The following is a 25,580-nucleotide window of genomic DNA, read 5'->3' as shown; positions in this document are numbered from 1 at the left end:
CATGCACGCACAGACAGTGCTGCTATATCAGTGTTGATTCGTTCAGCAATAAGATCGGCCAACGCCTGTCCCTTGACTGCTTTCGCAGGCTGATACCGGATATCAAATTCCGACAATGCAAACATCCATTTACCGAGTCGGCCTTTCAACACAGGAGCCGACAGCATATGCTTGATGACATCTGATTTGCATATGACGATAATTTCCGCTGACAGCAAGATGTGCTGAAGCTTGGTGCAGGTGAAAAACAAACAGAGACACAACTTCTCGATCTCAGGGTACCTCGTTTCTGCATCTAGCATCCTTCTGCTGAGGTAGAAAACCACTTTCTCCAGACCATCATAAACTTGCACCACCACTGAAGCGAGGGAAGTGTTAGCTACTGACAAGTAAATATAGAATGGCCTGTCTTGCTGGGGCGGAACCAACACAGGTGGCTTCGTTAGATACTCCTTAATCTCGTCAAATGCTTGCTGTTGCTCTGCCCCCCAGCGAAACTCCTCATCAGATTTAATTTTGACCAATCCCATGAACAGCTCGATTCGCCCTGACAGATTGGAGATGAACCTTCTGACGAAGTTGATTTTGCCGATGAGACACTGGAGTTCCTTCTTCGTGGTAGGTGGCTTCATTGTTCGCACTGCCTCTTGGCTTTTTAGGCCGATCTCAATTCCGCGTTCATGAACCAAGAAACCCAAGAATTGATCGGCCGTTACACCAAAAGCACACTTCTTTGGATTCATTCTTAATCCGAACTTTCTAGTTCGGTCCAGGACGTGTCGCAAATCCTCCAAGTGTCCTTCCACTAAAACAGACATGACTACCACGTTATCAATGTAAATCTCCACCAATTTGCTGATCAGATCATGAAAGATGTAATTCATGGCTCTTTGGTACGTTGCGCCGGCATTTTTCAGCCCAAATGTCATGACTACATATTCGAACAAGCCTACCGAGCCTGGTACTCTGAATGCAGTCTTGTGTATATCTTCTGGAGCCATGAAAATTTGGTTGTAGCCGGCATTGCCATCCATGAAACTTAAAAACCTTATGACCAGCAGCTGCATTGATCAATGTCTCTGCTATCGGCATTGGGTACTCATCCTATGGAGTGGCTCTATTGAGATCCCGAAAATCTATGGCGACGTGCCATCGGCCGTCCTTTTTCTCTACAGGTACGATGTTAGAAATCCACTCAGCATACCTGCATGGCCTGATGAACCCGGCGTTCAACATTTTCTCGATCTCTTTCTTGACTTCTACTAAAATTTCGGCCTTCATCTGTCGTGCTCGCTGCTGGAACGGCCGAAATCCTTTCTTCAGAGAGAGCCGATGCTCAATGATGCTCCTGTCTAACCCTGGCATCTCTGTGTAATCCGAGGCAAAGCAATCTGGGTACTCTTTCAACAAAGCTATCATCAGGCCCCTCAGACGCGGATCTAACTTTTTGCTGATAAATGTTGGTCGTGGCTTATCCCCAGGACCAATGTCAATCTCTTGTAGCTCATCAGCCGATGTAAACCCATATCCTAGCTTTTCGTCGCCTGCTAGATCGATGTTGAACACAGGCAAAACATATGGTGAGGATAATTTGGGCCGATTGCTGGAATCGGCCTCCTTTTTCATTGCATTGCTCAATGAGGATTTACAACTTATTGGTGCTCTACGACGAATACGTGACATGTTTGAGGTGAGATCATTGCTTTTTATTTTTTGGGGCCGATCGCAGGGATCGGCCTTGCCACGTACGTCTATTGACTTTAGTCTTGCTACTCTGTCAGGCCGGTGGATAAGACCAGCCTCACCCCGTTTTTTGAAGCTTCGATGCGCTCACAGCCGTCCAAACTGATTCCAGAGATCGGCTCTTGGTCGTCTGCATCCCAAATATTCATGCCAGCTAGTGAGATTTCGATTGAGTTATCTGCATGAACGACCTCCACTTCATCTCCATCCCACTGTATCAAGCATTGGTGCATCGTGGATGGAATGCAGCAGTTGGCGTGAATCCAATCCCTCCCTAGTAGGAGAGCGTAGGTGCTTTTGCTGTCGACGATGAAGAACGACGTAGGGATGGTTTTTCGGCCTATGGTTAGATCCACGTTCGAACACCCTGTGCTTCGATGCTTGGCCGTTGAAATCGCTTAGTGTGACGTTGGTCTTGATCGGATCCGCGTTAGAGCGTCCCAAACGCCGTAGCATGGAGTATGGCATTATATTGACTGCCGCTCCTGTGTCAACCAACATCTTGCTGACAGGCTGCCCATTGATATAACCTCTTAGGTACAGGGCCTTCAAATGCCTGTAGCTCCTCTCTCGTGGTTTCTCAAAGATAACTGGCCGTGGACCGCAGTCAAACTGTGCTACTGGCACCTCTTCGGTCCTTGGAGCACAAAACTCCGACGGTAGTATGAACACCATATTTGTGTCAGCCGATGCCTTCGCATCGGCTTGTGTTTGTTTGGGGCGCCACTCTTTCTTCTGTGGACGCGCCTCTGTCTCCAAAGTCTGCTGAATTTTCACGGCCAGATCGGGCCGCGCTTTCCTCAACGTGTACATGTACTGCGCTTCGGCTTCCTCCAAGTTGCGTAGTCGCTGAACCCTACGCTTCTGGGAATGACTGAGTCCATCAGGGCACCACCTTGGCCGGTGGTACCTATCTTCTTCTTCATCTTCTGACTCTTCGAAGTCTTCATCTTGAGATGACTCAGCTCGTTTATTCGGAGGTGGGAGAGGCCCTAGACGCTTGAACACTGAAACCTCAGTTGTGCCCTTCCTCTGTTGTCTACATTCTGGGTAGTTGTCGATTGTAGGCAATCGGCTCATTCCTGAGTCCCAGCAGTGCTTAAAGAAAGGACAATCCCAGTGCCTGTCCATGTCTTCCTGCTCTCTTGACTTTCCCTTGGCGCGGTGCTCATATCCTTCGTCGCCTCTATTATATCGACGAGATTTTCTGTTATCTGCATCAGACCGACGATATCTTTCGTCATCTAGGTCGTACCGCTGGCGTCGGTCGTACTGATGCTCATATTTGTTAAGGAGATGCGCGGAGAGTGGTCGTTGGTACCGCACGCTTCTCACTTGTTCCTCGGTGAGGTACCGTTTGTCATCATATCGGGGCCGGTCGCGTGGATCGGCCTCCTTCTTATCCTTGCCACGGGAGTGACTGCTTTCTTCTTTATCTTTGCCATGGAGGTCTACAGGCCCTGCCATGTTGATATCGAAAGAGAAACCTGGCTGACGCCTCGTGGAGTGGTTGAGTTCCACCATGTTGACGCCAGGAAACGGATGTGTGTCCACTTTCATGGCAGACTGACCGAAGATCAATCGGCCTTGTTCTATCGCCATTTGGATCTGCCGACGCAACTCTTTGCAGTCGTTGGTGACATGGGTGAACGTGTGATGCCATTTGCAGTACGGTCTCCCGTTCATCTCTTGCACCGTAGGGATTTTATGGCCTTCGGGTAACTTCAGCTATTTTTCCTTCAGCAGCAAATCGAAAATCTGCTCAGCTTTGCTTATATCAAAGTCAAACCCTTTCGCATGCCCTGTTTGTTTCACCCATTTGCAGGACACGGGTACTACCCCCCGAGCCCACTCAGCCACGGCGACTTCCTGATCTTCTGCAGAGTCTTCAACTTCTTCTGCCTCGACCAGGCCTATCGGGCGCTTGAACTTGTCTTGGTACAATTCCGGGTGGCGCTGCTCATACAATGTCGATTCTGGACCATATGCGCCGGTGAATTGTAGTCCACTTGGAAAGCCGGATCCTTGATCGGCGATGCGAGACCCACCACTGCCGGATCGATCGCTTCTTTCTCGGTTAAACGAACCGAATAACATCGGTTCTTGACAGATCTCGAAACGCTGAATGTAATCGACACCGTCTCTCCCCGCCTTTGCCGCACTCGCGTCAGATCGGCAATGCCAGCTTCGGTAGCTTCTGAGTGATATTGTACATGAAACTGCTCTTCCAGTTGCTTCCATGTCTGGACTGAATCTGGTGGCAACGAGGTGTACCACCCAAAAGCTGGTCCTATGAGAGATTGCGCGAAAAACCTTACACGCAACGAGTCTGATGCTGAAATCATGCCCAACTGTGCCAAATATCGGCTCACATGCTCAATTGAGCTAGACCCTTCTGATCCACTGAACTTTGAGAACTCAGGGAGCCGATACTTGGGCGGCAGCGGGATCGGGTCATATTCGTTGGGATACGGCTTGGAATAGCCGATTGTTCTCCTCTTTGGCAGGATACCGAACTGGTCTCTCAAGATTGTACTGATTTGATCCACGGTATGAGCTGCAGGGGTTGAGCTTTCATGACTCGTTCCGGTGGCATATTTAGCTAGCCACGCCTGTTTATCGGCGTCTGCTCCAGAACTCCCTCCTGCTCCAGCAATCCCTCCTGCTGTAATCTGGTTCGTGCGCGCCCAGTTATTGCAGTCCGGCACGTATGTGCACACGTATCCATGTGGGATCTCTTTAGGCGGCTCATACAGGAATTGGTAATCGCCAGGATCGCCTCCAACCTTGTAGACGACGTATGCCGGTGAACCCTGTTGCTCTGGAGCTGCAAGCGTGAATGGCAGTTGCGGTCTGGTGTGGAATGGTATTTCTCCCTGGTGAGTCCCTAGGGCAGGTCCTGACGGAGAATACTGATGCTTCATGATTTCCTGAACCACGCGAAGCGCAACACGCTCGAAAGCGTTCACCAGGCTCTCAGAATGACGATGTAGAGAATGAGCCACCGGCCATATAATTAACTTCCTGGCGCAGGGCCCTGGTGCGCTCCTCCAAAGGGAGAGACAGATCTACTCCATCGAGCAAGCCTTCGGGTGTGAATCCTTTGAACCTAATGCCATGTGTACGGGTTCTTTCGAAAGAGCCGATGAGATCGGCTTCGAAGAGAGCCTTAAGCTCATCATACTTCTTCTTGTGATCTTCAGGCAGATCTTCGTACTTGACTGGTTCATCCGACATCTCAGCTGCAGATGTTGACGTGGTTGCTGCAGATTGTCCCACCGGGCGTGCCAGAATGTGTTGCCTGCCAAAACCCACCGGCGAGCAGCGACGAGCAACACGAAGAGCCGGGAGGCTCCCAGGACAGCTGGTGGGCCCTGGTCCCTCGGGCGACGGCCCGCAATGCTCTGGCACACGTCCTGACGGTCGCAAGGGCGTGCCACCTGACCTATACCCGGTCGGAAGGTGTTGGATCGCTTCGATTAGTTTCCTGCATGGTAGACACGTAAACATTAAATGAGCCTCGATCGGCTCTCAGGTTACCCTGCTAATCGGCTCAAAGAGCCGATTGACCCATGGTTCATATTGGATCTTGCAATAACATGGGTATCCTGCTTCATCAATACTAAGTTAAATTGATCTACGACAGTTTAGGGTTTTCACCGCATAACCGGAACATCCTACACGTAGTTGAGCCTGGCAGCTACGTAAGATAACAGAAAGCTAACCCTAAAAGAGGCCTAAAAACCAACACGGAGTCGATTCCCGGAACATCCCTTCTAGGATCGGCGAACCATACCTTACGCGCTACTGGATCGTTCAACCCGTTTGCAAGGCCTAACCATACGGATATTAAACTAATCCTTGAAGAACAAGGAACAACTATAACAGATCAAATCTACTAAATAAAGACGAAGCAAGATGCTGCCCTTACACCTAAGATAGGTGTAAAGGCAGCTAGATATTGAGGGACGGCATAGCTAAGCAAATATATCAGAAAAGCATCGATTCAAGCCCCAAAACATCTACGATAAGTAGTGTTACTCGCCATCAAGAAGGCTTCAGTACGAGCAACACCAGATAACGAATAAACCTATACTGCCTAGATCGCAAGCCGGAAGAAACCCTCGAAACAAGGGGTGGCGATGCGCCTAGATTGTGTTTGTTGTGAACGTGATCGTCCTCCTTTCTCAATAACCCTAGATACATATTTATAGTCCGGGGACTTTCTATCTTTGGAATAAACCTAGTCGTATACGACCAAACTCTATCTCTTAATTCTAAACTAAGATGCGATCTACCATAATGTACAGATACACTGGCAATATAGCCCAAATTCTCGCACGAGGCCGATTCAGAGACACTCTACGTGTATATCCTCCAAGCCCATCTCAATTACGGCCCATCTCCTGATTTGGTCAAAATCTGGTGATAACAATAGCATGCCTCATACTTTGTTGGTCGAAACAAATATTAACATTCTGGGACGGTGTAAGCGAGACCAGGTGGGATGCACAAGAGCTTGATATTTGTGCCATCACACCAGGCCCGCTTGCACCGCTCCGTAGTGTAGTGACCAAACAATTTAATCATCGGCACTAAAATGGAAGAAAGACCAAAGTAAACGAAGAATGCCAACTCAAATACGAGCCAAGTAGTATCAACTAAATAGCATGCCTCATACTTTGTTGGTCGAAACAAATATTACCATTTAGGGATGGATTCAGCGAAGCCAAGGAGGATGCATAAGAGATTGATATTTGTGACATCACACCAGGTTCACTGGCTCCACCCTCGAGTGTACGGGTGACCAAACATTCTAATCATCGGCGAACTCCAATACGAGCGAAGTGGTATCAACTAGATATCATGTCTCATACTTTTTTGGTCGAAACAAATATTAACATTCAGGGGCAGTGTTAGTGAGACCAAGTAGGATGAACAAGATATTGATAGTTGTGCCATCACACCAGGCTCACTAGCGCCGCCCCCCGAGTGTAGTGACCAGACATTCTAATCATCGGCACTCTGAAAGACAAAGTAAATGGAATGACAAGGCCTCATATAATGACACACACAGCGCAAAAGGTGAAATGCAAGACCAAATCAAATGCGCAAGAAATTTACATGGACATCTGAAATGGTCTTACACTATCCTTTTGCCATTAGATGGTGCTAGTTGTAATCATCGGCCAATGCAATGAATTAAGAAGTGCCAACTCAAATAAGAGCCAAGTAGTATGAACTAAATGGCATGTCTCATACATTGTTGGTCGAAACAAATAATATTAACATTTAGGGATGGAGTAAGTGAGACAAAGTACGATGCACAAGAGATTGACATTTGTGCCATCACACAAGGCTCACTTGCGCCACCCCCGAGTGTACGATGACCAAACATTCTGATCATCGACAATATCTCGAAGAAAGACCAAAATAAACGAAGAAGGCCAACTCAAATACGATCCAAGTAGGATCAACTAAATAAATGCCTCATACTTTGTTGGTAGAAAAATATTAACATTTAGAGATGGGGTCAGTGAGGCCAAGTAGGATGCACAAGAGATTAATATTTGTGTCATCACACCAGGCTCACTAGCCCCACCTCCAAGTGTAGTGACCAAACATTCTAATCATCGGCAAGTGCAAATAAAATTGAAGAGCAAATAGCTCGTATATTTGCTTGCCGCTCCTCGTACGTGGGGGTCTTCGGGGTTTGGCTTCACCATCGAACAGATCCTTGCGTTTCCTCCATGCGTCGTCGCTGCGGAGCCACCTTCGATGTCCCATGGACACCGTTTTTGAAGACCCGTGATCTCTATCTAGCTGGCGATACGTTGTGTCATCCATGCACCTGACGCATGCATTGAATCCGTGGACCACCTGCCCCGCGACATATCCGTAACCAAGAAAGTCGTGCACCGTCATAAGCAGTGCGGCCCTCATAGGGAAATATTCTTCCACGGCGGTGTCCCACCTATTGGCTGGTGCGTCCCATAGCGTGGCTAGCTCCTCTTTCAGCAGCCCCATATACATATTGATGTCGTTCCCTGGTTGTTTCGGCCCTTCAATTAGCATACTCATTTCAATGTACTTCCTCTTCATGCACAGCTAGGGGGGAGGTTGTACATCCACACAAACACGGGCCAGGTGCTATGCGTGCTGCTCTAGCTGCCAAACGGATTGACTCCATCGGTGCTTGCGCCTAGCCTGATGTTCCTAGGATCGTTCCCAAATTCTGGGTATTCGAGGTTCAACACATTCCACTGGCAAGCATCCGAAGGGTGTCTCAGCATCCTGTCATTTTTCTTTATCTCCGGATCATTTGCGTCATCTTCTCGCTTCTTCATCTCCGCATACCAGATCATTAGCTTTGCTTGCTTAGGGTCCGTGAAATACCGCTGCAGACGAGGAGTGATTGGAAAGTACCACACCACCTTCCGAGGAGCTTTCTTCCCCTTCTTGTATCGACTGACGCTGCACTCTGAACATATGGTAGACCCCGCGTACTCATCTCACGTGCGGTAAATCATAAGGATACATGATTTTCTTGGCCTCCTCAATACTAGTCGGACACTTGTTCCCTTTGGGAAGACGTTCGTGCCGGAATGACAAGTTTTCGTTGAAGCATGTGGCGGTCATTTTGTGCTTTACCTTCATCTCCAGAGCCATGAGCGTTACTTTCAGGCGGGTATCATCGGGCCTGCATCCTTCATACAATGGAGTAATCGCGTCTATCTCCAATTGATCCAGCTTGGCTTTCTCTCGGGCAGCAGCTCTTGCGTTACTCGTCTGCTTGAGAAGCAGCTCTTGATGATGAGGGTCCTGCACCCAGTCCATCATCTTCCTCTTCATGATCGTCATGATGACCCCCGTCTTGATCTTCCTCATCAGGCCCAGGATCTTCTACATTGTGATCATGATCATGTCCGGGATCTTCTACATGGTGCTCACTGATACGTCTCCAACGTATCTATAATTTCTTATGTTCCATGCTTGTTTTATGACAATACCTACATGTTTTATTCACACTTTAAAATGTTTTTATGCATTTTCTGGGACTAACCTATTAACAAGATGTCGCAGTGCCAGTTCCTATTTTCTGCTGTTTTTGATTTCAGAAAAGTTAGTTTACGGATATTCTCGGAATTGGACGAAACAAAAGCCCACGGCCCTATTTTCCACGGAGTGTTCCAGAAGACCGAAGAAGAGTCGAGGAAGGGCAGCGAGGCGGCCACACCATAGGGGGGTGCGGCCCCACCCCTGGCCGCGCTGCCATATGGGGTGGGGCCCTCGAGCGTCCCCCGACTCTGCCCCTTCGCCTATTTATTCCTTCGTCCGCGAAAACCCTAACACCGAGAGCCATAATACCAGAACAGTTCCAAAGACGCCGCCGCTGTCGACCCTATCTCGGGGGGTTCAGGAGATCGCCTCCGGCACTCTGCCGGAGAGGGGAATCATCACCGGGGGGCTCTACATCACCATGCCCGCCTCCGAACTGATGCGTGAGTAGTTCATCCTTGGACTATGGGTCCATAGCAGTAGCTAGATGGTTGTCTTCTCCTCTTGTGCTATCATGTTTAGATCTTATGAGCTGCCTATCATGATCAAGATCATCTATTTGTAATGCTACATGTTGTGTTTGTTGGGATCCGATGAATATGGAATACTATGTCAAGTTGATTATTGATCTATCATATATGTGTTGTTTATGATCTTGCATGCTCTCCGTTGCTAGTAGAGGCTCTGGCCAAGTTGATACTTGTAACTCCAAGAGGGAGTATTTATGCTCGATAGTGGGTTCATGTCTCCATTGAATCTGGGGAGTGACAGCAACCCCTAAGGTTGTGGATGTGCTGTTGCCACTAGGGATAAAACATCAATGCTTTGTCTAAGGATATTTGTATTGTTTACATTACGCACAGTACTTAATGCAATTGTCTGTTGTTTGCAACTTAATACTGGATGGGGTGTGGATGCTAACCCGAAGGTGGACTTTTTAGGCATAGATGCATGCTGGATGGCGGTCTATGTTCTTTGTCGTAATGCCCTAAGTAAATCTCATAGTAGTCATCATGATATGTATGTGCATTGTTATGCCCTCTCTATTTGTCAATTTCCCAACTGTAATTTGTTCACCCAACATACTATTTATCTTATTGGAGAGACACCACTAGTGAACTGTGGACCCCGGTCCATTCTTTTATATCTAAAATACAACCTACTGCAATCATTGTTCTCTTTTGTTTTCTGCAAGCAAACATCATTCTCCACACCATACTAATCCTTTGTTTTCAGCAAGCCGGTGAGATTGACAACCTCACTGTTAAGTTGGGGCAAAGTACTTTGATTGTGTTGTGCAGGTTCCACGTTGGCGCCGGAATCCCTGGTGTTGCGCCGCACTACACTCCTTCACCAACAACCTTCACGTGGCCTTCATCTCCTACTGGTTCGATAACCTTGGTTTCTTTCTGAGGGAAAACTCGCTGCTGTACGCATCATACCTTCCTCTTGGGGTTCCCAACGGACGTGTGCTTTACCGTCACAAGCAGCTACTTTTCTAGCACCGTTGCCGGGGAGATCAAGACACGCTGCAAGGGGAGTCTCTCACACCCAATCTCTTTACTTTGTTTATTGTCTTGCTTTATTTTATTTTTTGTCTTGTTTGCTTTCTTTATATCAAAAACACACAAAAAATAGTTACTTGTTTTACTTTATTTTATTCGGTTTGCTTTATTACTGTTAAAATGAATACTCCTGAGAACACTAAGTTGTGTGACTTCACTAGAACAAATAATAATGATTTCATATGCACTCCTATTGCTCCACCTGCTACTACAGCAGAATTTTATGAAATTAAACCCGCTTTACTAAATATTTTTATGAGAGAGCAATTTTCTGGTGTTAGTACTGATGATACTGCTGCCCATCTTAATAATTTTGTTGAACTTTGTGAAATGCAAAAGCATAAGGATATAGATGGGGATATTATAAAACTGAAATTGTTTCCTTTCTCTTTAAGAGGAAGAGCTAAAGATTGGTTGCTATCTTTGCCTAAAAATAGTATTGATTCATGGACTAAATGTAAAGATGCTTTCATTGGAAAATATTATCTTCCTGCTAAAATTATATCTTTGAGAAGTAGCATTATGAATTTTAAGCAATCCAATAATGAACATGTTGCCCAAGCATGGGAGAGAATGAAAGCTTTGGTAAAAAATTGCCCTACCCATGGACTAACTACTTGGATGATCATCCAAACCTTTTATGCAGGATTAAATTTTTCTTCAAGGAACCTATTGGATTCAGCTGTTGGAGATACTTTTATGTCCATCACTTTGGGTGCGAAAGAAGTCCAGATGCCTCCCCCCCCAGGTTTCATCTTTGGAACGAATAACACCCCCAGGTTTGAAGTGGATCACTTAACCCCCCCAGGTTTCCATTACCGTTTAACTAACCCCCTCAGCTCTTTGACGGCTGTTTTAAGCTGATTTAGACTCTGGTTTTGCCACGTAGATGGGCAGATGATTACGGAAAGAAAATGGGGCGAAAAGTCGCTTGGTCGCTCGCGCTCCTCCTCCTGGCTTCGATGTCGCCCACCACTGGCCAGCACAATCCCGCCGCTGCGCCGCCGTTGTTGCGCCGGACTCGCTCGACGGCGACTTGCGCACGACTGCTCTTGCTGGCCGCTTGATTTTGGAACCCCATCCGGCGATTCGCTCGACGGCGACTCGTGCGCGCCCGTCCTTGCGCGCGACGGCGACTCGACTGGATCGATGGTGGCTCTGCTCCGACCCCTATCAGTCTAGATGCTCCAAACAGAAGTCTTTGATGCAGTGAATCAATGATGTATAGTCTAGATTTCGATGATGTACTGAATCAAATTCAGAGTTGTTACATGAATAATGTATTGTCTTATTTCTGAATTAAATTCAGAGTTGTTACCTGAAAATGAGACAGCAATAGCTAGCATCCAAGCACGCATCACAGCTAAAGAATCTTCATGGAATAGGCCATTTATAAACACATTCCCAGAATTGGCACATGAGTATTTTGATCCTCCTATTTTCCCTTACTGACACGAGTATTCAGCAACCACATTAACATTGCTTGACTTCTTGTCAAATGGTACAAGGTACTAACAAGCAATCTGATCAAATCCGAAATGTATTCAATGACCATCAACTGAACCTCCAGGCAACCACCTGTTATTTGAGTGCATTTGTACACTAAATCTGAGAACATATATACACTACAATAAAAGTTCACTCTCATATAGCAGAATCGCAAAGTGACCTATCATATAACTTTAATTTGACACAAGTGACAAAATTGAGACCAAAAAAGTGACAAAATTGGAAATTGACTACTCTTGTCCATGTCCACCTTCATTGCCACATAAGTACCACTTCAACCTCCCGCGTTTTGGAACACGTTCTGTCACTACCTCGGACATTGGAATTGTTTGAGTTCTTCGAATTTGCACACTGGCAGAAGATTGACTAGCTCCATCAATTGGTTGAGAACTTGATTGTCCAGCTCCATCACATGATCTCTTTTGCTTCTTCTTTGGTGGAACAGAAGGCCTAGGTTGTTGCCTTGGCTGGACACGCATCGGAGCTTGCTGTTGGGCATGTCCTGGAGCTTGGGCATGTCCTGGAGCTTGGTTCTTGGCAATACTTTTCTTCTCGACATAGAGCACATGTTTTTCTTGCTGTTGCGCATGTTGTTGCTGGGCAGAAGAGCTAGCTTCCTGTAACAGACATTGTACGAGTTAGATAAGTAGAAGAAAAATTTATGCATTGTTGAATGACAAAATAAATAGTAGAAGAATTCCTAACCTGGGTTGTTGCTTCATCTCTTTTTTTTTCTACTTCTCTTGGCTGCTTTATTCTGCTGCGCACGTTCATTCACAACATCTGGATTACCATTGCACTTTCTTTTGTTATGGTTTTCGGAGCCACACATTGAGCATCTTTGAATGCAGCCTTTTCTTGACAATTTGTTGCCTTTAGGCTTCTCCTGCTCTTCCCTTCTTCTCTCTGTCTTAGGCCTTCCTAGCATTTTCATTTTAACCGGTGGAAAAGGCCTAGGATTTGTAGCTACTGGCCAACTCTCATTTCCCTCTACTGGTTCCAATACATGGCTGTATACCTGGTCATACACATCTATCCTGTAACATGGAGCAATGAAATCATCCAAGTCCTTGTGTACAGTGTAGATAGCACTTATAGCATGGCAACATGGCAAACCAGATAGATCCCAATATCTGCAACTGCATGTTTGTCTCTCCAAGTTGACAGTGAAACTTGGCAGATATTTGATCTTTTCACATTCAGCTTCAGTTTCTTGAATATATTGGGGCATATTGTACCAGACCACCCTTTTGACTTTTCCTTATTCTCTGCAATTCTAGCCATCACCTTTCTCCTGATGATTTCCATGGAAGAAATAATTGGATAAAATCTCGCTCTCATGATTGCGTTGTTGAATGACTCACATAGATTATTTTCCACGGAATCACAGTAGGAACCAAGCCTAAAAAATGCTCTACACCAATGTTCAGGAGCAGTTTTCATCATATCCTTTGCACCCTCGGGTGTCTTCTGTGCTAGCTTGGCCCTGTTGTAGTTGAACTGGATCCTATCACATGATTTAGCACAAGCCCAAAACATTTTTTGGAATAGCTTGTCTCTGTGCAATTTTCTCCAATTTGCATAAATATGCCTGGCACAATTTCTGTGTTCCGCCTCTGGGATTATCTTACTAACTGCCTTGATAAGGCCCTTCTGCTGATCAGAAATGATAACCCATCCATCACCTTGGTTATTTATTTGTATGTCTTTTTGAAGGAGTGACAAAAACCAATACCAGCTGTCATGATTTTCTCCCTCAACTGTTGCCAATGCAATTGGATACATTTGGTTGTTTGGATCTCTGCCAATTGCACACAAGAGCTGCCCACTTACTGCACCTTTTAGGAAACATCCATCAAGCCCAACAATTCTTCTACAGCCAGATAGAAACCCTCTTTTGCAACCATCAAGGCAAACATACATCCTTTCAAACACTGGTTTGTCAGTCACATCAGGATTTAGAGTAACTGCCACTGTGCTTCCGGGGTTGCTTCTGACAAGTTCAAGATGGTAGTCAAACACTCTGGAAAATTCTCCATTTGTTGAATCAACAATCCTCTCCATCACTAGCTTCTTTGCTCGTTTGCATTTGGATGCACTGACATCAGCTAACAAGTCTTCTAACACAGCCTCTTGCATCTTCTCTATTTTCCAACCAGGGTTATCCTTGATCTCCCTAAAATATTTCTCTGCAATTACTGTACTAGTAACCAGCCTGTTGTTCCTTATTGGTAAGCAAGTATGTACATTGTTGTACACACCCACAGTGAACCATTGTGACCTATTGGGAACAAGTGAGCCGTAAATTCTCCATTTGCAAGATGGCCAACTGCATATCGCCGACACTCTGTTTCTCTCATCCTTTGGAAATAACAAGTGATGGGAATGCTTTAATCCATAATTGACTACGGCTTGTTTGAATTCTCTGCTATCATGGAAAACCTGCCCAAGCTCAAACTCTTTCACATCTGCATTCTCATCATAAACTCTGTGTTTTGTCCTCCTTGTTCTCACATTTCCTTCTCCATCACTGTCTTCATCATATGACAGTTCATCTTCGCTGTTGAAGCACTCACTGCCATCATCTTGATCTAGCTTCATGTTTTCTGGAACAATGAATTCTTCAGGAACCTTTGTTGTTTTCACCTCATCCTCTCCCAACATTTTTCTTCTCACTCTATTCTTCAACTCCAATGCTTGTTGTCGGTAACAGATTGCCTCATCATCATCTGCACTGCTATCCTCACTATCTACTTCATGGACACCATCGTAGTCACTGTCTGAGCTCTCTCCACAATCTTCTTCTTCATGTGCACTGCTCTTTATATTCTCCTTGCCTTTGCCCTTAATTGGTGCCCTCACAACTGGCAGTTTCTGTACTTGATGATGTCCATGATCAACTTGATGCTCAACCTGATGCTCTACTTGATCCTGTACTTGATGATGTCCATGATCAACTTGATGCTCTACTTGATTCTCTACTCCATTTTCTTCTTCATCACTGTCAAATGCGGCATTGTCTGGCATCCTTGCATAGATGTCAACATAGCCATCAGCAACTCTAGTCACATGCCTAGCCATTGAGTTCACTGTGGTATTGTCATCTAGACTACACAAGCAATTACAATTGTGCTTCTTATCAATCAGTCTCCAAGATAGCCGCGTCGCCTGTAAATCTTTATCTGAAATACTGACATGATCAGACAAGTTCTTCTTCAGTTCTGCCAGTGAGAGCTTGGCAATTGACACTATTGAGCAGCTACTCCTTCCACCTATGTGTTGCCAATCATTCCCAACATATTCCAACTTCCCGCGATAATGAAATCGTACACATAAACTCTCCATTCTACAAAAAAGAACAGAAAAAATGTAAATTTTAGTATGGCCCATATGGCATAATTGAACATTGCTAAATTCAGAAAAAGACATTATCAAAAACTGATTCTAGTTGGTTACAGCAGATACCTTGTCTGAATCTATTTCTATGTTCAACTCTACTTGTTAAATCTTGCAGTTGTTTATATTTTTTATTTTTTCACAATTGATTGGTACTCCTACAGGTAGTTACAGACAAACAACAAATTCAGTCAACCGTCTGCCTGCTATCAACTTATATCAATGGAGTGACACAACGTTTGACAATGAAGTGTCCCAACATTCTGCTATCAAGCTAATCCAGTAAGAAAAAAGAACCATCTTTCGGTAAGGTCCCGTACCAGAATATTGATGATCTTGGCGTTGCCGCTGCTGGCCACCCTCCTCGTCCTTCCCGTTCACTACGCCCAACTGTCAAAAACCAAGGCTTTTTGAAAATCGAAATCCCACAAAATCGGAAGAAAAACAAACAGTATTGGCACTAAAAACTACCCCAAATCCAATCTCCAGATTTGCATCCTCAAATTGACCCATCCACGAGCCCCTACTCTTCCCGTTCCTCCGTACTTGATTTCCCCTCCACAGAATTAGGGGAAAGGGTTTGCTACTTTGGGGAAGAAGGAGCACCAACCTGCACTGATTCGAGGATCGCCCTCGAATCGTCAGCGTCGGCCGCCGATCATCGGAGAGGCAAGCGGCGACGGGAGAGACGAGCGGCGCGGCGCAGCGCTGAAGCGGAGAGGAGCAGAGAGGAGCGAAGCGGCGCCGCGCTGGGCTCGCTCGACCAGGGTTGGACCGGAACAGAACAAAAACGACCAGGTACTTGACCCAAACCCTCCACGTGGACCTCCAAACCAGCCATCAGACTTCAAAACCGCCTGCAGGGGGCTAATTAACCGGTATGTAATACCTGGGGGGTTAAGTGTTCCACCTGAAACCTGGGGGGGTTCTCCGTTCCAAAGATGAAACCTGGGGGGGGGGGGCATCTGGACTTCTTTTCCTTTGGGTGCTGCAACAAATTTTCTTGATGATATGATGATCAACTACTCTGAATGGCACACTGAAAGGACTCCTCAAGGTAAGAAGCTAAATTATGTTGAAGAAACCTCTTCCTTGAGTGATAAGATTGATGTTATTATGTCTATGCTTGTTAATGGTAAATCTCATGTTGATCCTAATAATGTTCCTTTAGCTTCATTCGTTGGTCAAGAAGAGCATGTTGATGTGAACTTCATTAAAAATAATAATTTCAACAACAATGCTTATAGGAATAATTTTGGTAACAACAAATATATATAGGCCATATCCTTCTAATAGTGGTAATGGTTATGGTAATTATTATGGTAATTCTTACAACAATAGTAGGAGTGTACCCTCTGATCTTGAAGTCATGCTTAAAGAATTTATTAGTACATGATGACCCACAAGTATAGGGGATCGCAACAGTCTTCGAGGGAAGTAAAACCCAAATTTATTGATTCGACACAAGGGGAGGTAAAGAATACTTATAAGCCTTAACAACTGAGTTGTCAATTCAGCTGCACCTGGAAAAGCACTAGTAACAGGGGTGATGTGAAAGCAGCAGTAATATGAGAGCAGTAGTAATATTAACACAGGAGCAGTAGCAGTAATATGAGAGCAATGGCACCAGAAAATAGTCGATACTACTTCTAATGTCATGTAGAACGAGTATATGATGATGAGAGATGGACCGGGGTTCCCAGCTATCTACACTAGTGGTAACTCTCCAATAACAAGTGTTGGGTGAACAAATTACAGTTGGGCAATTGATAGGATTGAAATAGCATTAAGACAGAACATCAAGATTATTAATCATGTAGGCATGTTTTCCATATATAGTCATACGTGCTCGCAATGAGAAACTTGTACAACATCTTTTGTCCTACCAGCCGGTGGCAGCCGGGCCTCTAGGGAATCTATTGGAAATTAAGGTACTCCTTTTAATAGAGCACCGGAGCAAAGCATTAACACTCCGTGAAAACATGTGATCCTCATATCTAAGCCTTCCCCTCCAGTTATCCCAATTTCTGTCACTTTGGGTCCTTTGGTTCCGGACATAGACATGTGCAAACAACTTGTAGATACAATCTAAGCAATAAGTATAGAGCTTAAATCTAAGATCATGCCACTCGGGCCCTAGTGACAAGCATTAAACACAACAAGATTGCAGCAACAATAACTTCACAAACTTTATAGATAGACTAATCATAATGTAACAATCCATCGGATCCCAACAAACACAACACCGATTACATCAGATGAGTCTCAATCATGTAAGGCAACTCATGAGATCATTGTATTGAAGTACATGGGGGAGAGAATACCAACTAGCTACAGCTAGAACCCGTAGTCCATGGGGGAACTACTCACGGAGCATGATGGAGGCGGTGGCGTCGATGGAGATGGCTTCCGGGGCACTTCCCCGTCCCGGCAGGGTGCCGGAACAGCAGACTTCTGTCCCCCGAATTGGAGTTTCGCGATGGTGGCGGCGCCCCTGGAGTCTTTCTGGAGTTTCGTCAATCGGTATCGATGTTTTAGGTCAGGACGGCTTAAATAGGCGAAGAGTCGGAGTCGGAGGGTGCCTGGGGCCTCCCCCTCATAGGCTGGTGTGGCCAGGGTGGAGCCCGCGCGGCCCTGTTGTGTGGGGCCCCCTGGCACCCCTCTGGTCCCCCCTGACTTTCTGGAAGGTTCCGGGAAAAATAAGGTCCTGGGTCTTCGTTTCGTCGAATTCCGAGAATATTTCCCGAACAGCCTTTCTGGAACCAAAAACAACAGAAAACAGCAACTGGCCCTTCGGCATCTCGTTAATAGGTTAGTTCCGGAAAATGCATAAAAACATTATAAAGTGCAAGCAAAACATGTAAGTATTGTCATAAAACAAGCATGGAACATCAGAAATTATAGGTACGTTGGAGACGTATCAGTACACAAACTGCTTTTAACAAATCTGTTGAGGAAAAGTTTGGTAAAATTGATGTTCTTGCTTCTAAGGTTGATAGTCTTGCTCTTGATGTGGATCTTTTCAAACTGAAAGTTATTCCTAATGAAGTTAAAGATACTAATTCATTTGCTACGGCAAATTCCATCCAAGTTCGAATTAATGACAATATTAGAATGATGGCTGATTTTGATTTTGATAATTGTCATATCTCTGAAGTTATTAAGTTCTTGCAAAAACTTGCTATAAGTCCTAATGCTAGTGCTATAAACTTGGCCTTTACAAAACATATTACAAATGCTCTCATTAAAGCTAGGGAAGAGGAATTAAAACTTGAAGCTTCTATCCCTAGGAAGTTGGAAGATGGTTGGGAGCCTGATACGTCTGAAACGTATCTATAATTTCTTATGTTCCATGCTACTTTTATGATGATACTCACATGTTTTATACACATTATATGTCATTATTATGCATTTTCCGGCACTAACCTATTGACGAGATGCCGAAGAGCCAGTTGTTGTTTTCTGCTGTTTTTGGTTTCAGAAATCCTACAAAGGAAATATTCTCGGAATTATACGAAATCAACGCCCAGGGTCCTATTTTTCCACGAAACTTCCAGAAGACCGAAAGGATAACGAAGTGGGGCGACGAGGCACCGCCACACTAGGGCCACGCGGCCAGGCTAGGGCCTGTGCCGCCCTAGCGTGTGGGGCCCCTGTCAGTCCTCCGACTCCGCCCTTCCGCCTACTTAAAGCCTTCGTCACGAAACCCTCTGTACCGAGAGCCACGATACGGAAAACCTTCCAGAGACGCAGCCGCCGCCAATCCCATCTCGGGGGATTCAGGAGATCGCCTCCGGCACCCTGCCGGAGAGGGGAATCATCTCCCGGAGGTCTCTTCATCGCCATGATCGCCTCCGAATCGATGTGTGAGTAGTTCACCCCTGGACTATGGGTCCATAGCAGTAGCTAGATGGTTGTCTTCTCCTCATTGTGCTATCATGTTAGATCTTGTGAGCTGCCTATCATGATCAAGATCATCTATTTGTAATGCTACATGTTGTGTTTGTTGGGATCCGATGAATATTGAATACTATGTCAAGTTGATTATCAATCTATCATATATGTTGTTTATGTTCTTGCATGCTCTCCGTTGCTAGTAGAGGCTCGGCCAAGTTGATACTTGTAACTCCAAGAGGGAGTATTTATGCTCGATAGTGGGTTCATGCCTCCATTGAATCTGGGACAAGGTGATGGAAAGTTCTAAGGTTGTGGATGTGCTGTTGCCACTAGGGATAAAACATCGATGCTTTGTCTAAGGATATTTGTGTTGATTACATTACGCACCATACTTAATGCAATTGTCTCGTTGCTTGCAACTTAATACCGGAAGGGGTTCGGATGATAACTCTGAAAGTGGACTTTTTAGGCATAGATGCATGCTCGGATAGCGGTCTATGTACTTTGTCGTAATGCCCCGATTAAATCTCATAGTACTCATCATGATATATGTATGTGCATTGTTATGCCTTCTTTATTTGTCAATTGCCCAACTGTAATTTGTTCACCCAACATCTGCTATCTTATGGGAGAGACACCACTAGTGATCTGTGGACCCCGGTGACAAGGTATCAACTTGTCAATGCCTACGGATTGTAGACTAGGGTTTAGTTGGATGTAGAGGGCAAGTAGATCTCGAAGGTTTCAGCCGAAAAGTACTCGACGAATATGAAAACTAGGGTTTTAGAAACAATGATTCGATGATCTCTGCGTCCCTCGACTCCCCCTTATATAGGAGGCGGAGCCGAGGGATTCGTGCTGTACAAGTTACAAAGTCCGGGAAGGTTTCTAACTTATCCCGTAAGATTACAAATAAGACTTTCTATTACAACTCTAACTTTCCTTAATAATATCTTGGGCTTCCGAATCTTCTTATTCTTCGGGTAATGGGCCTTCAGTAAACTCCGGGTACTATCTTCGGCAGGCCCATTAGGGATGCCTATGTCACCCGGTCCTATTCTTTACATCTGAAATACAAACTACTGCAATTGTTCTTTACTGTTCTTTGCAAACAACCGTCATCATCCACACTATACATCTAATCCTTTGTTTACAGCAAGCCGGTGAGATTGACAACCTCACGGTTACGTTGGGGCAAAGTACTTTGATTGTGTTGTGCAGGTTCCACGTTGGCGCCGGAATCTCTGGTGTTGCGCCGCACTACACTCCGTCACCAACGACCTTCACGTGATCCTTGACTCCTACTGGTTCGATAAACCTTGGTTTCTTATCGAGGGAAACTTGCTTCTATACGCATCATACCTTCCACTTGGGGTTCCCAACGGACGTGTGCTTTACGCGTATCAAGCTAAATTTCTGGCGCCGTTGCCGGGGAGATCAAGACACGCTGCAAGGGGAGTCTCCACTTCCAATCTCTTTATTTTGTTTTTGTCTTGCTTTATTTTATTTCCTACTTTGTTTTTTGCACTAAAACAAAACACACAAAAAATAGTTGCTAGCTTTACTTTATTTACTATCTTGTTTGCGTTCTCCATATTAAAAACACAAAAAATTAGTTACTTGCATTTACTTTATCTAGTTTGCTTTATTTACTATTGCTAAAATGAGTACTCCTGAAAATACTAAGTTGTGTGACTTCACTAGCACAAATAATAATGATTTCGTATGCACACCTATTGCTCCACCTGCTACTACAGCAGAATTCTTTGAAATTAAACCTGCTTTACTGAATCTTGTTATGAGAGAGCAATTTTCTGGTGTTAGTTTTGATGATGCTGCTACCCATCTTAATAATTTTGTTGAACTATGTGAAATGCAAAAGTATAAGGATGTAGATGGTGACATTATAAAATTGAAATTGTTTCCTTTCTCCTTAAGAGGAAGAGCTAAAGATTGGTTGCTATGTTTGCCTAAGAATAGTATTGATTCATGGACTAAATGTAAAGATGCTTTTATTGGTAGATATTATCCTCCTTCTAAAATTATATCTTTGAGAAGTAGCATAATGAATTTTAAGCAATTGGATAATGAACATGTTGCTCAAGCATGGGAAAGAATGAAATCTTTGATAAAGAATTGCCCAACCCATGGACTAACTACTTGGATGATCATCCAAACCTTTTATGCAGGACTGAATTTTTCTTCGCGGAACCTATTGGATTCAGCTGCTGGAGGTACCTTTATGTCCATCACTTTGGGGGCGGCAACAAAGCTTCTTGATGATATGATGATAAATTACTCGGAATGGCACACGAAAGGGCTCCACAAGGTAAGAAGGTAAATTCGTTGAAGAAACCTCCTCCTTGAGTGATAAGATTGATGTGATTATGTCTATTCTTGTGAATGGTAGATCTAATGTTGATCCTAATAATGTTCCTTTAGCTTCATTGGTTTCTCAAGAAGAGAATGTTGATGTGAATTTCATTAAAAGTAATAATTTCAACAACAATGCTTATAGGAATAATTCTGGTAACAACTATAGGCCATATCCTTCTGCTAATGGTAATGGTTATGGTAATTCTTATGGGAATTCTTACAACAATAATAGGAATGTACCCTCTGGTCTTGAAGCCATGCTTAAAGAATTTATTAGTACACAAAATGCTTTTAACAAATCTGTTGAAGAAAAGCTTGGTAAAATTGATATTCTTGCTTCTAAGGTTGATAGACTTGCCTCTGATGTTGATCTTTTAAAATTGAAAGTTATGCCTAATAAGGATAATGATAATAAAATTGTTACTACAGCAAACGCCATCCAAGTTCGAATTAATGAAAATATTAGATTGATGGCCGAATTGCATGCTAGGTGGGAAAGAGAAGAAAACGAAAAACTAGCTAAAGGGAATAATGTAGCTAAAGTTTGGACTATTACCACCACTAGTAATGATAATGCTTCACATGTTGCTACACGTCCTACTATCAATGGTAAAATAATTGGTGTCGGTAATGTTTCTACTCCTAGTGCAAAGCGTGCAAAATTACCTGAAACTGCTAAAACTGCTGAAACTGTTTGTGATAAAACTGCAGAAATTTTTCAAAATATTGGGGACAATGATCCCATTGCTATAGATCATAATGGTTTAGATTTTGATGATTGTCACATCTCTGAAGTTATAAAGTTCTTACAAAAACTTGCTAAAAGTCCAAATGCTAGTGCTATAAATTTGGCCTTTACAAAAACTATTACAAATGCTCTCATAAAAGCTAGAGAAGAGAAACTAAAACTTGAAACTTATATTCCTAGGAAGTTAGAAGATGGTTGGGAGCCCATCATTAAGATGAGGGTCAATGATTTTGATTGTAATGCTTTATGTGATCTTGGTGCAAGTATTTCTGTTATGCCTAAGAAAATCTATGATATGCTTGACTTGCCACCATTGAAAAATTGTTATTTGGATGTTAATCTTGCTGATAATGCTATAAAGAAACCTTTGGGGAGGATTGATAATGTTCGTATTATGGTTAACAATAACCTTGTCCCCGTTGATTTTGTTGTCTTGGATGTTGAATGCAATGCATCTTGTCCCATTATATTAGAAAGACCTTTTCTTCGAACTGTTGGTGCTACTATTGATATGAAGGAAGGTAATATTAAATATCAATTTCCTCTCAAGAAAGGTATGGAACACTTCCCTAGAAAAAGAATGAAGTTACCTTATGATTCTATTATTAGAACAAATTATGATGTCGATGCTTCATCTCTTGATAATACTTGATTCACACTTTCTGCGCCTAGCTGAAAGGCGTTAAAGAAAAGCGCTTATGGGAGACAACCCATCATTTTACTACAACACTTTTGTTTTATATTTGAGTCTTGGAAGTTGTTGCTACTGTAGAAACCTCTCCTTATCTTTATTTTATTGCATCGTTGTGCCAAGTAAAGTCTTTGATAGTAATGTTGATACTAGATTTGGATTAATGCGCAGAAACAGATTTCTTGCTGTCACGAATTTGAGCAGTAGTCTCTGTAGGTAACTCAGAAAAATCTGCCAATTTACGTACGTGATCCTCAGATATGTACGCAACTTTTATTAAATTTTAGCATTTTCATCTGAGCAAGTTAAGTGCCCCTGAAAAATTCGTCTTTACGGACTGTTCTGTTTTGACAGATTCTGCCTTTTATTTCACATTGCCTGTTTTGCTATGTTTGATGGATTTATTTGTTCCATTAACTTTCAGTAGCTTTGTGCAATATCCAGAAGTGTTAAGAATGATTATGTCACCTCTGAATATGTGAATTTTTGATTAGGCACTAACCCTCTAATGAGTTTGTTTTGAGTTTGGTGTGGAGGAAGTTTTCAAGGGTCAAGAGAGGAGGATGATACAATATGATCAAGAAGAGTGAAAAGTCTAAGCTTAGGGATGCCCCCGTGGTTCATCCCTGCATATTTTAAGAAGACTCAAGCATCTAAGCTTGGGGATGCCCAAGGCATCCCCTTCTTCATCGACAATTTATCAGGTCACCTCTAGTGAAACTATATTTTTATTCAGTCACATCTTATGTGCTTTACTTGGAGCGTCTGTTTGCTTTTATTTTTGTTTTTATTTGAATAAAATCGGATCCTAGCATTCTTTATGTGGGAGAGAGACACGCTCCGCTGTTTCGTATGAACACATATGTTCTTAGCTTTATTCTTAATGTTGATTGCGAAGGTTGAACTACTTCGTTCATTGATATATGGTTGGAAACGTAAAATGCCGCATGTGGTAATTGGTATAATGTCTTGAATAAATTTGATACTTGGCAATTGTTGTGCTCATATAGATCATGTTTAAGCTCTTGCATCATATGCTTTGTACCTATTAATGAAGAACTACATAGAGCTTGTTAAAATTTGGTTTGCATGATTGGTCTCTCTAAGTCTAGATATTTTCTGGTTGAGGTGTTTGAACAACAAGGAGACGATGTAAAGTCTTATAATACTTACAATATGTTCATATGTGAGTCTTGCTGCACCATTTTATACTTGAGTTTGCTTCAAACAACATTGCTAGCCTAGCCTTGTATTGAGAGGGATTCTTCTCGTGCATCCAAATCCTTGAGCCAAAAACTATGCCATTTGTGTCCACCATACCTACCTACCACATGGTATTTCTCTGCCATTCCAAAGTACATTACTTGAGTGCTAACTTTAAACTTCTATTCTTTGCCTTTACAATACATAGCTCATGGGAAAATAGCCTTAAAAACTATTGTGGTGAAGAATATGTACTTATGTATCTTATTTCTTAATAAGTTGCTTGTTGAGCGGTAACCATGTTTACGGGGCCGCCATCAACTTTTACCTTTGTTGAATATCATGTGAGTTTCTATGCATGTTCGTCTTGTCTGAAGTAAGGGCGATTTTCATGATCAAATGGTTTGAGTATGCATATTGTTAGATAAGAACATTGGGCCGCTAACTAAAGCCATGAACCATGGTGGAAGTTTCAGTCTGGACACAAATCCTCAATCTCTTATGAGAATATTATCTGTTGTTAAATGCTTAAGCATTAAAAGAGGAGTCCATTATCTGTTGTCTATGTTGTCTCGGTATGGGTGTCTAAGTTGAGAATGATCAAAAGCGAGAAATCCAATGCGAACTTTCTCCTTGGACCCTTGTACAGGCGGCATAGAGGTACCCCTTTGTGACACTCGGTTGAAACATATGTTATGCAATGATAATCCGTGTGAATCCAAGCTAATTAGGACAAGGTGCGGGCACTATTAGTATTCTATGCATGAGGCTTGAAACTTATAGGATATCTTATACATAACACATATGATTTATTACTACCGTTGACAAAATTGTTTCTATGTTTTCAAAATGAAAAGCTCTAGCACAAAAATAGTAATCCATGCTTCCCTCTGAGAAGTGCCATTCTTCTACTTTATTGTTGAGTCAGTTTAACTATTCTTTCTATCTCAGAAGCAAACACTTGTGTAAATTGTGTGCATTGATTCTTACATGTTTACCTATTGCACTTGTTATATTACTTTGTGTTGACAATTATCCATGAGATATACATGTTGAAGTTGAAAGCAACCGCTGAAACTTATATCTTCCTTTGTGTTGTTTCAAAGCTTTCTACTAAGAATTTATTGCCTATGAGTTAACTGTTATGCAAGTCTTATTGATGCTTGTCTTGAAAGTATTATTCATGAAAAGTCTTTGCTATATGATTCAGTTGTTTACTCATTGTCTTCATCATTGCTTCGAATCGTTGCATTCATCTCATGTGCTTTACAATAGTATTGATCAAGATTATGATAGCATGTCACTTCAGAAATTATCCTTGTTATCGTTTACCTACTCGAGGGCGAGTAGGAACTAAGCTTGGGGATGCTTGATACGTCTCAAACGTATCTAT

At 43.4% G+C, this 25,580-nt stretch overlaps 2 protein-coding genes across 2 annotated transcripts; both read right to left on the bottom strand.

Annotated features, from left to right (window-relative positions):
- Positions 1-12,099: 12,099 nt before the first annotated feature.
- On the bottom strand, positions 12,100-13,045 carry LOC124698074. The gene is made up of 2 exons (XM_047230596.1): positions 12,582-13,045; positions 12,100-12,493 (listed from the first exon to the last, which is right to left on the bottom strand). Exons 1-2 carry the CDS (start codon positions 12,648-12,650, stop codon positions 12,107-12,109), a joined length of 456 nt encoding a protein of 151 aa, XP_047086552.1. The 5' UTR covers positions 12,651-13,045; the 3' UTR covers positions 12,100-12,106.
- On the bottom strand, positions 12,651-14,957 carry LOC124695405. The gene is made up of 3 exons (XM_047228259.1): positions 13,995-14,957; positions 12,895-13,077; positions 12,651-12,797 (listed from the first exon to the last, which is right to left on the bottom strand). Exons 1-3 carry the CDS (start codon positions 14,955-14,957, stop codon positions 12,651-12,653), a joined length of 1,293 nt encoding a protein of 430 aa, XP_047084215.1.
- Positions 14,958-25,580: the final 10,623 nt, after the last annotated feature.

Source organism: Lolium rigidum, chromosome 3 (assembly GCF_022539505.1).
Source record: "Lolium rigidum isolate FL_2022 chromosome 3, APGP_CSIRO_Lrig_0.1, whole genome shotgun sequence".
NCBI classification, from domain to species: Eukaryota; Viridiplantae; Streptophyta; class Magnoliopsida; order Poales; family Poaceae; genus Lolium; species Lolium rigidum.
Note: the sequence above shows the minus strand (reverse complement) of the source record. Positions and strands in the feature narration are given on the sequence as shown.

Excerpts from the sequence above, each read along its gene's own strand:
- LOC124695405 (XM_047228259.1), bottom strand. The coding sequence starts at position 14,957 with ATGGCTAGGCATGTGACTAGAGTTGCTGATGGCTATGTTGACATCTAT. Across the intron at positions 13,078-13,994 it reads TGCAAGAGGCTGTGTTAGAA|GAATGTGAAAAGATCAAATA; the intron begins GACTTGTTAGCT and ends GAAACTGAAGCT. Across the intron at positions 12,798-12,894 it reads GGATAGATGTGTATGACCAG|GAAGGCCTAAGACAGAGAGA; the intron begins GTATACAGCCAT and ends TGAAAATGCTAG.
- LOC124698074 (XM_047230596.1), bottom strand. The coding sequence starts at position 12,650 with ATGAACGTGCGCAGCAGAATAAAGCAGCCAAGAGAAGTAGAAAAAAAA. Across the intron at positions 12,494-12,581 it reads GAGATGAAGCAACAACCCAG|GAAGCTAGCTCTTCTGCCCA; the intron begins GTTAGGAATTCT and ends TGTCTGTTACAG.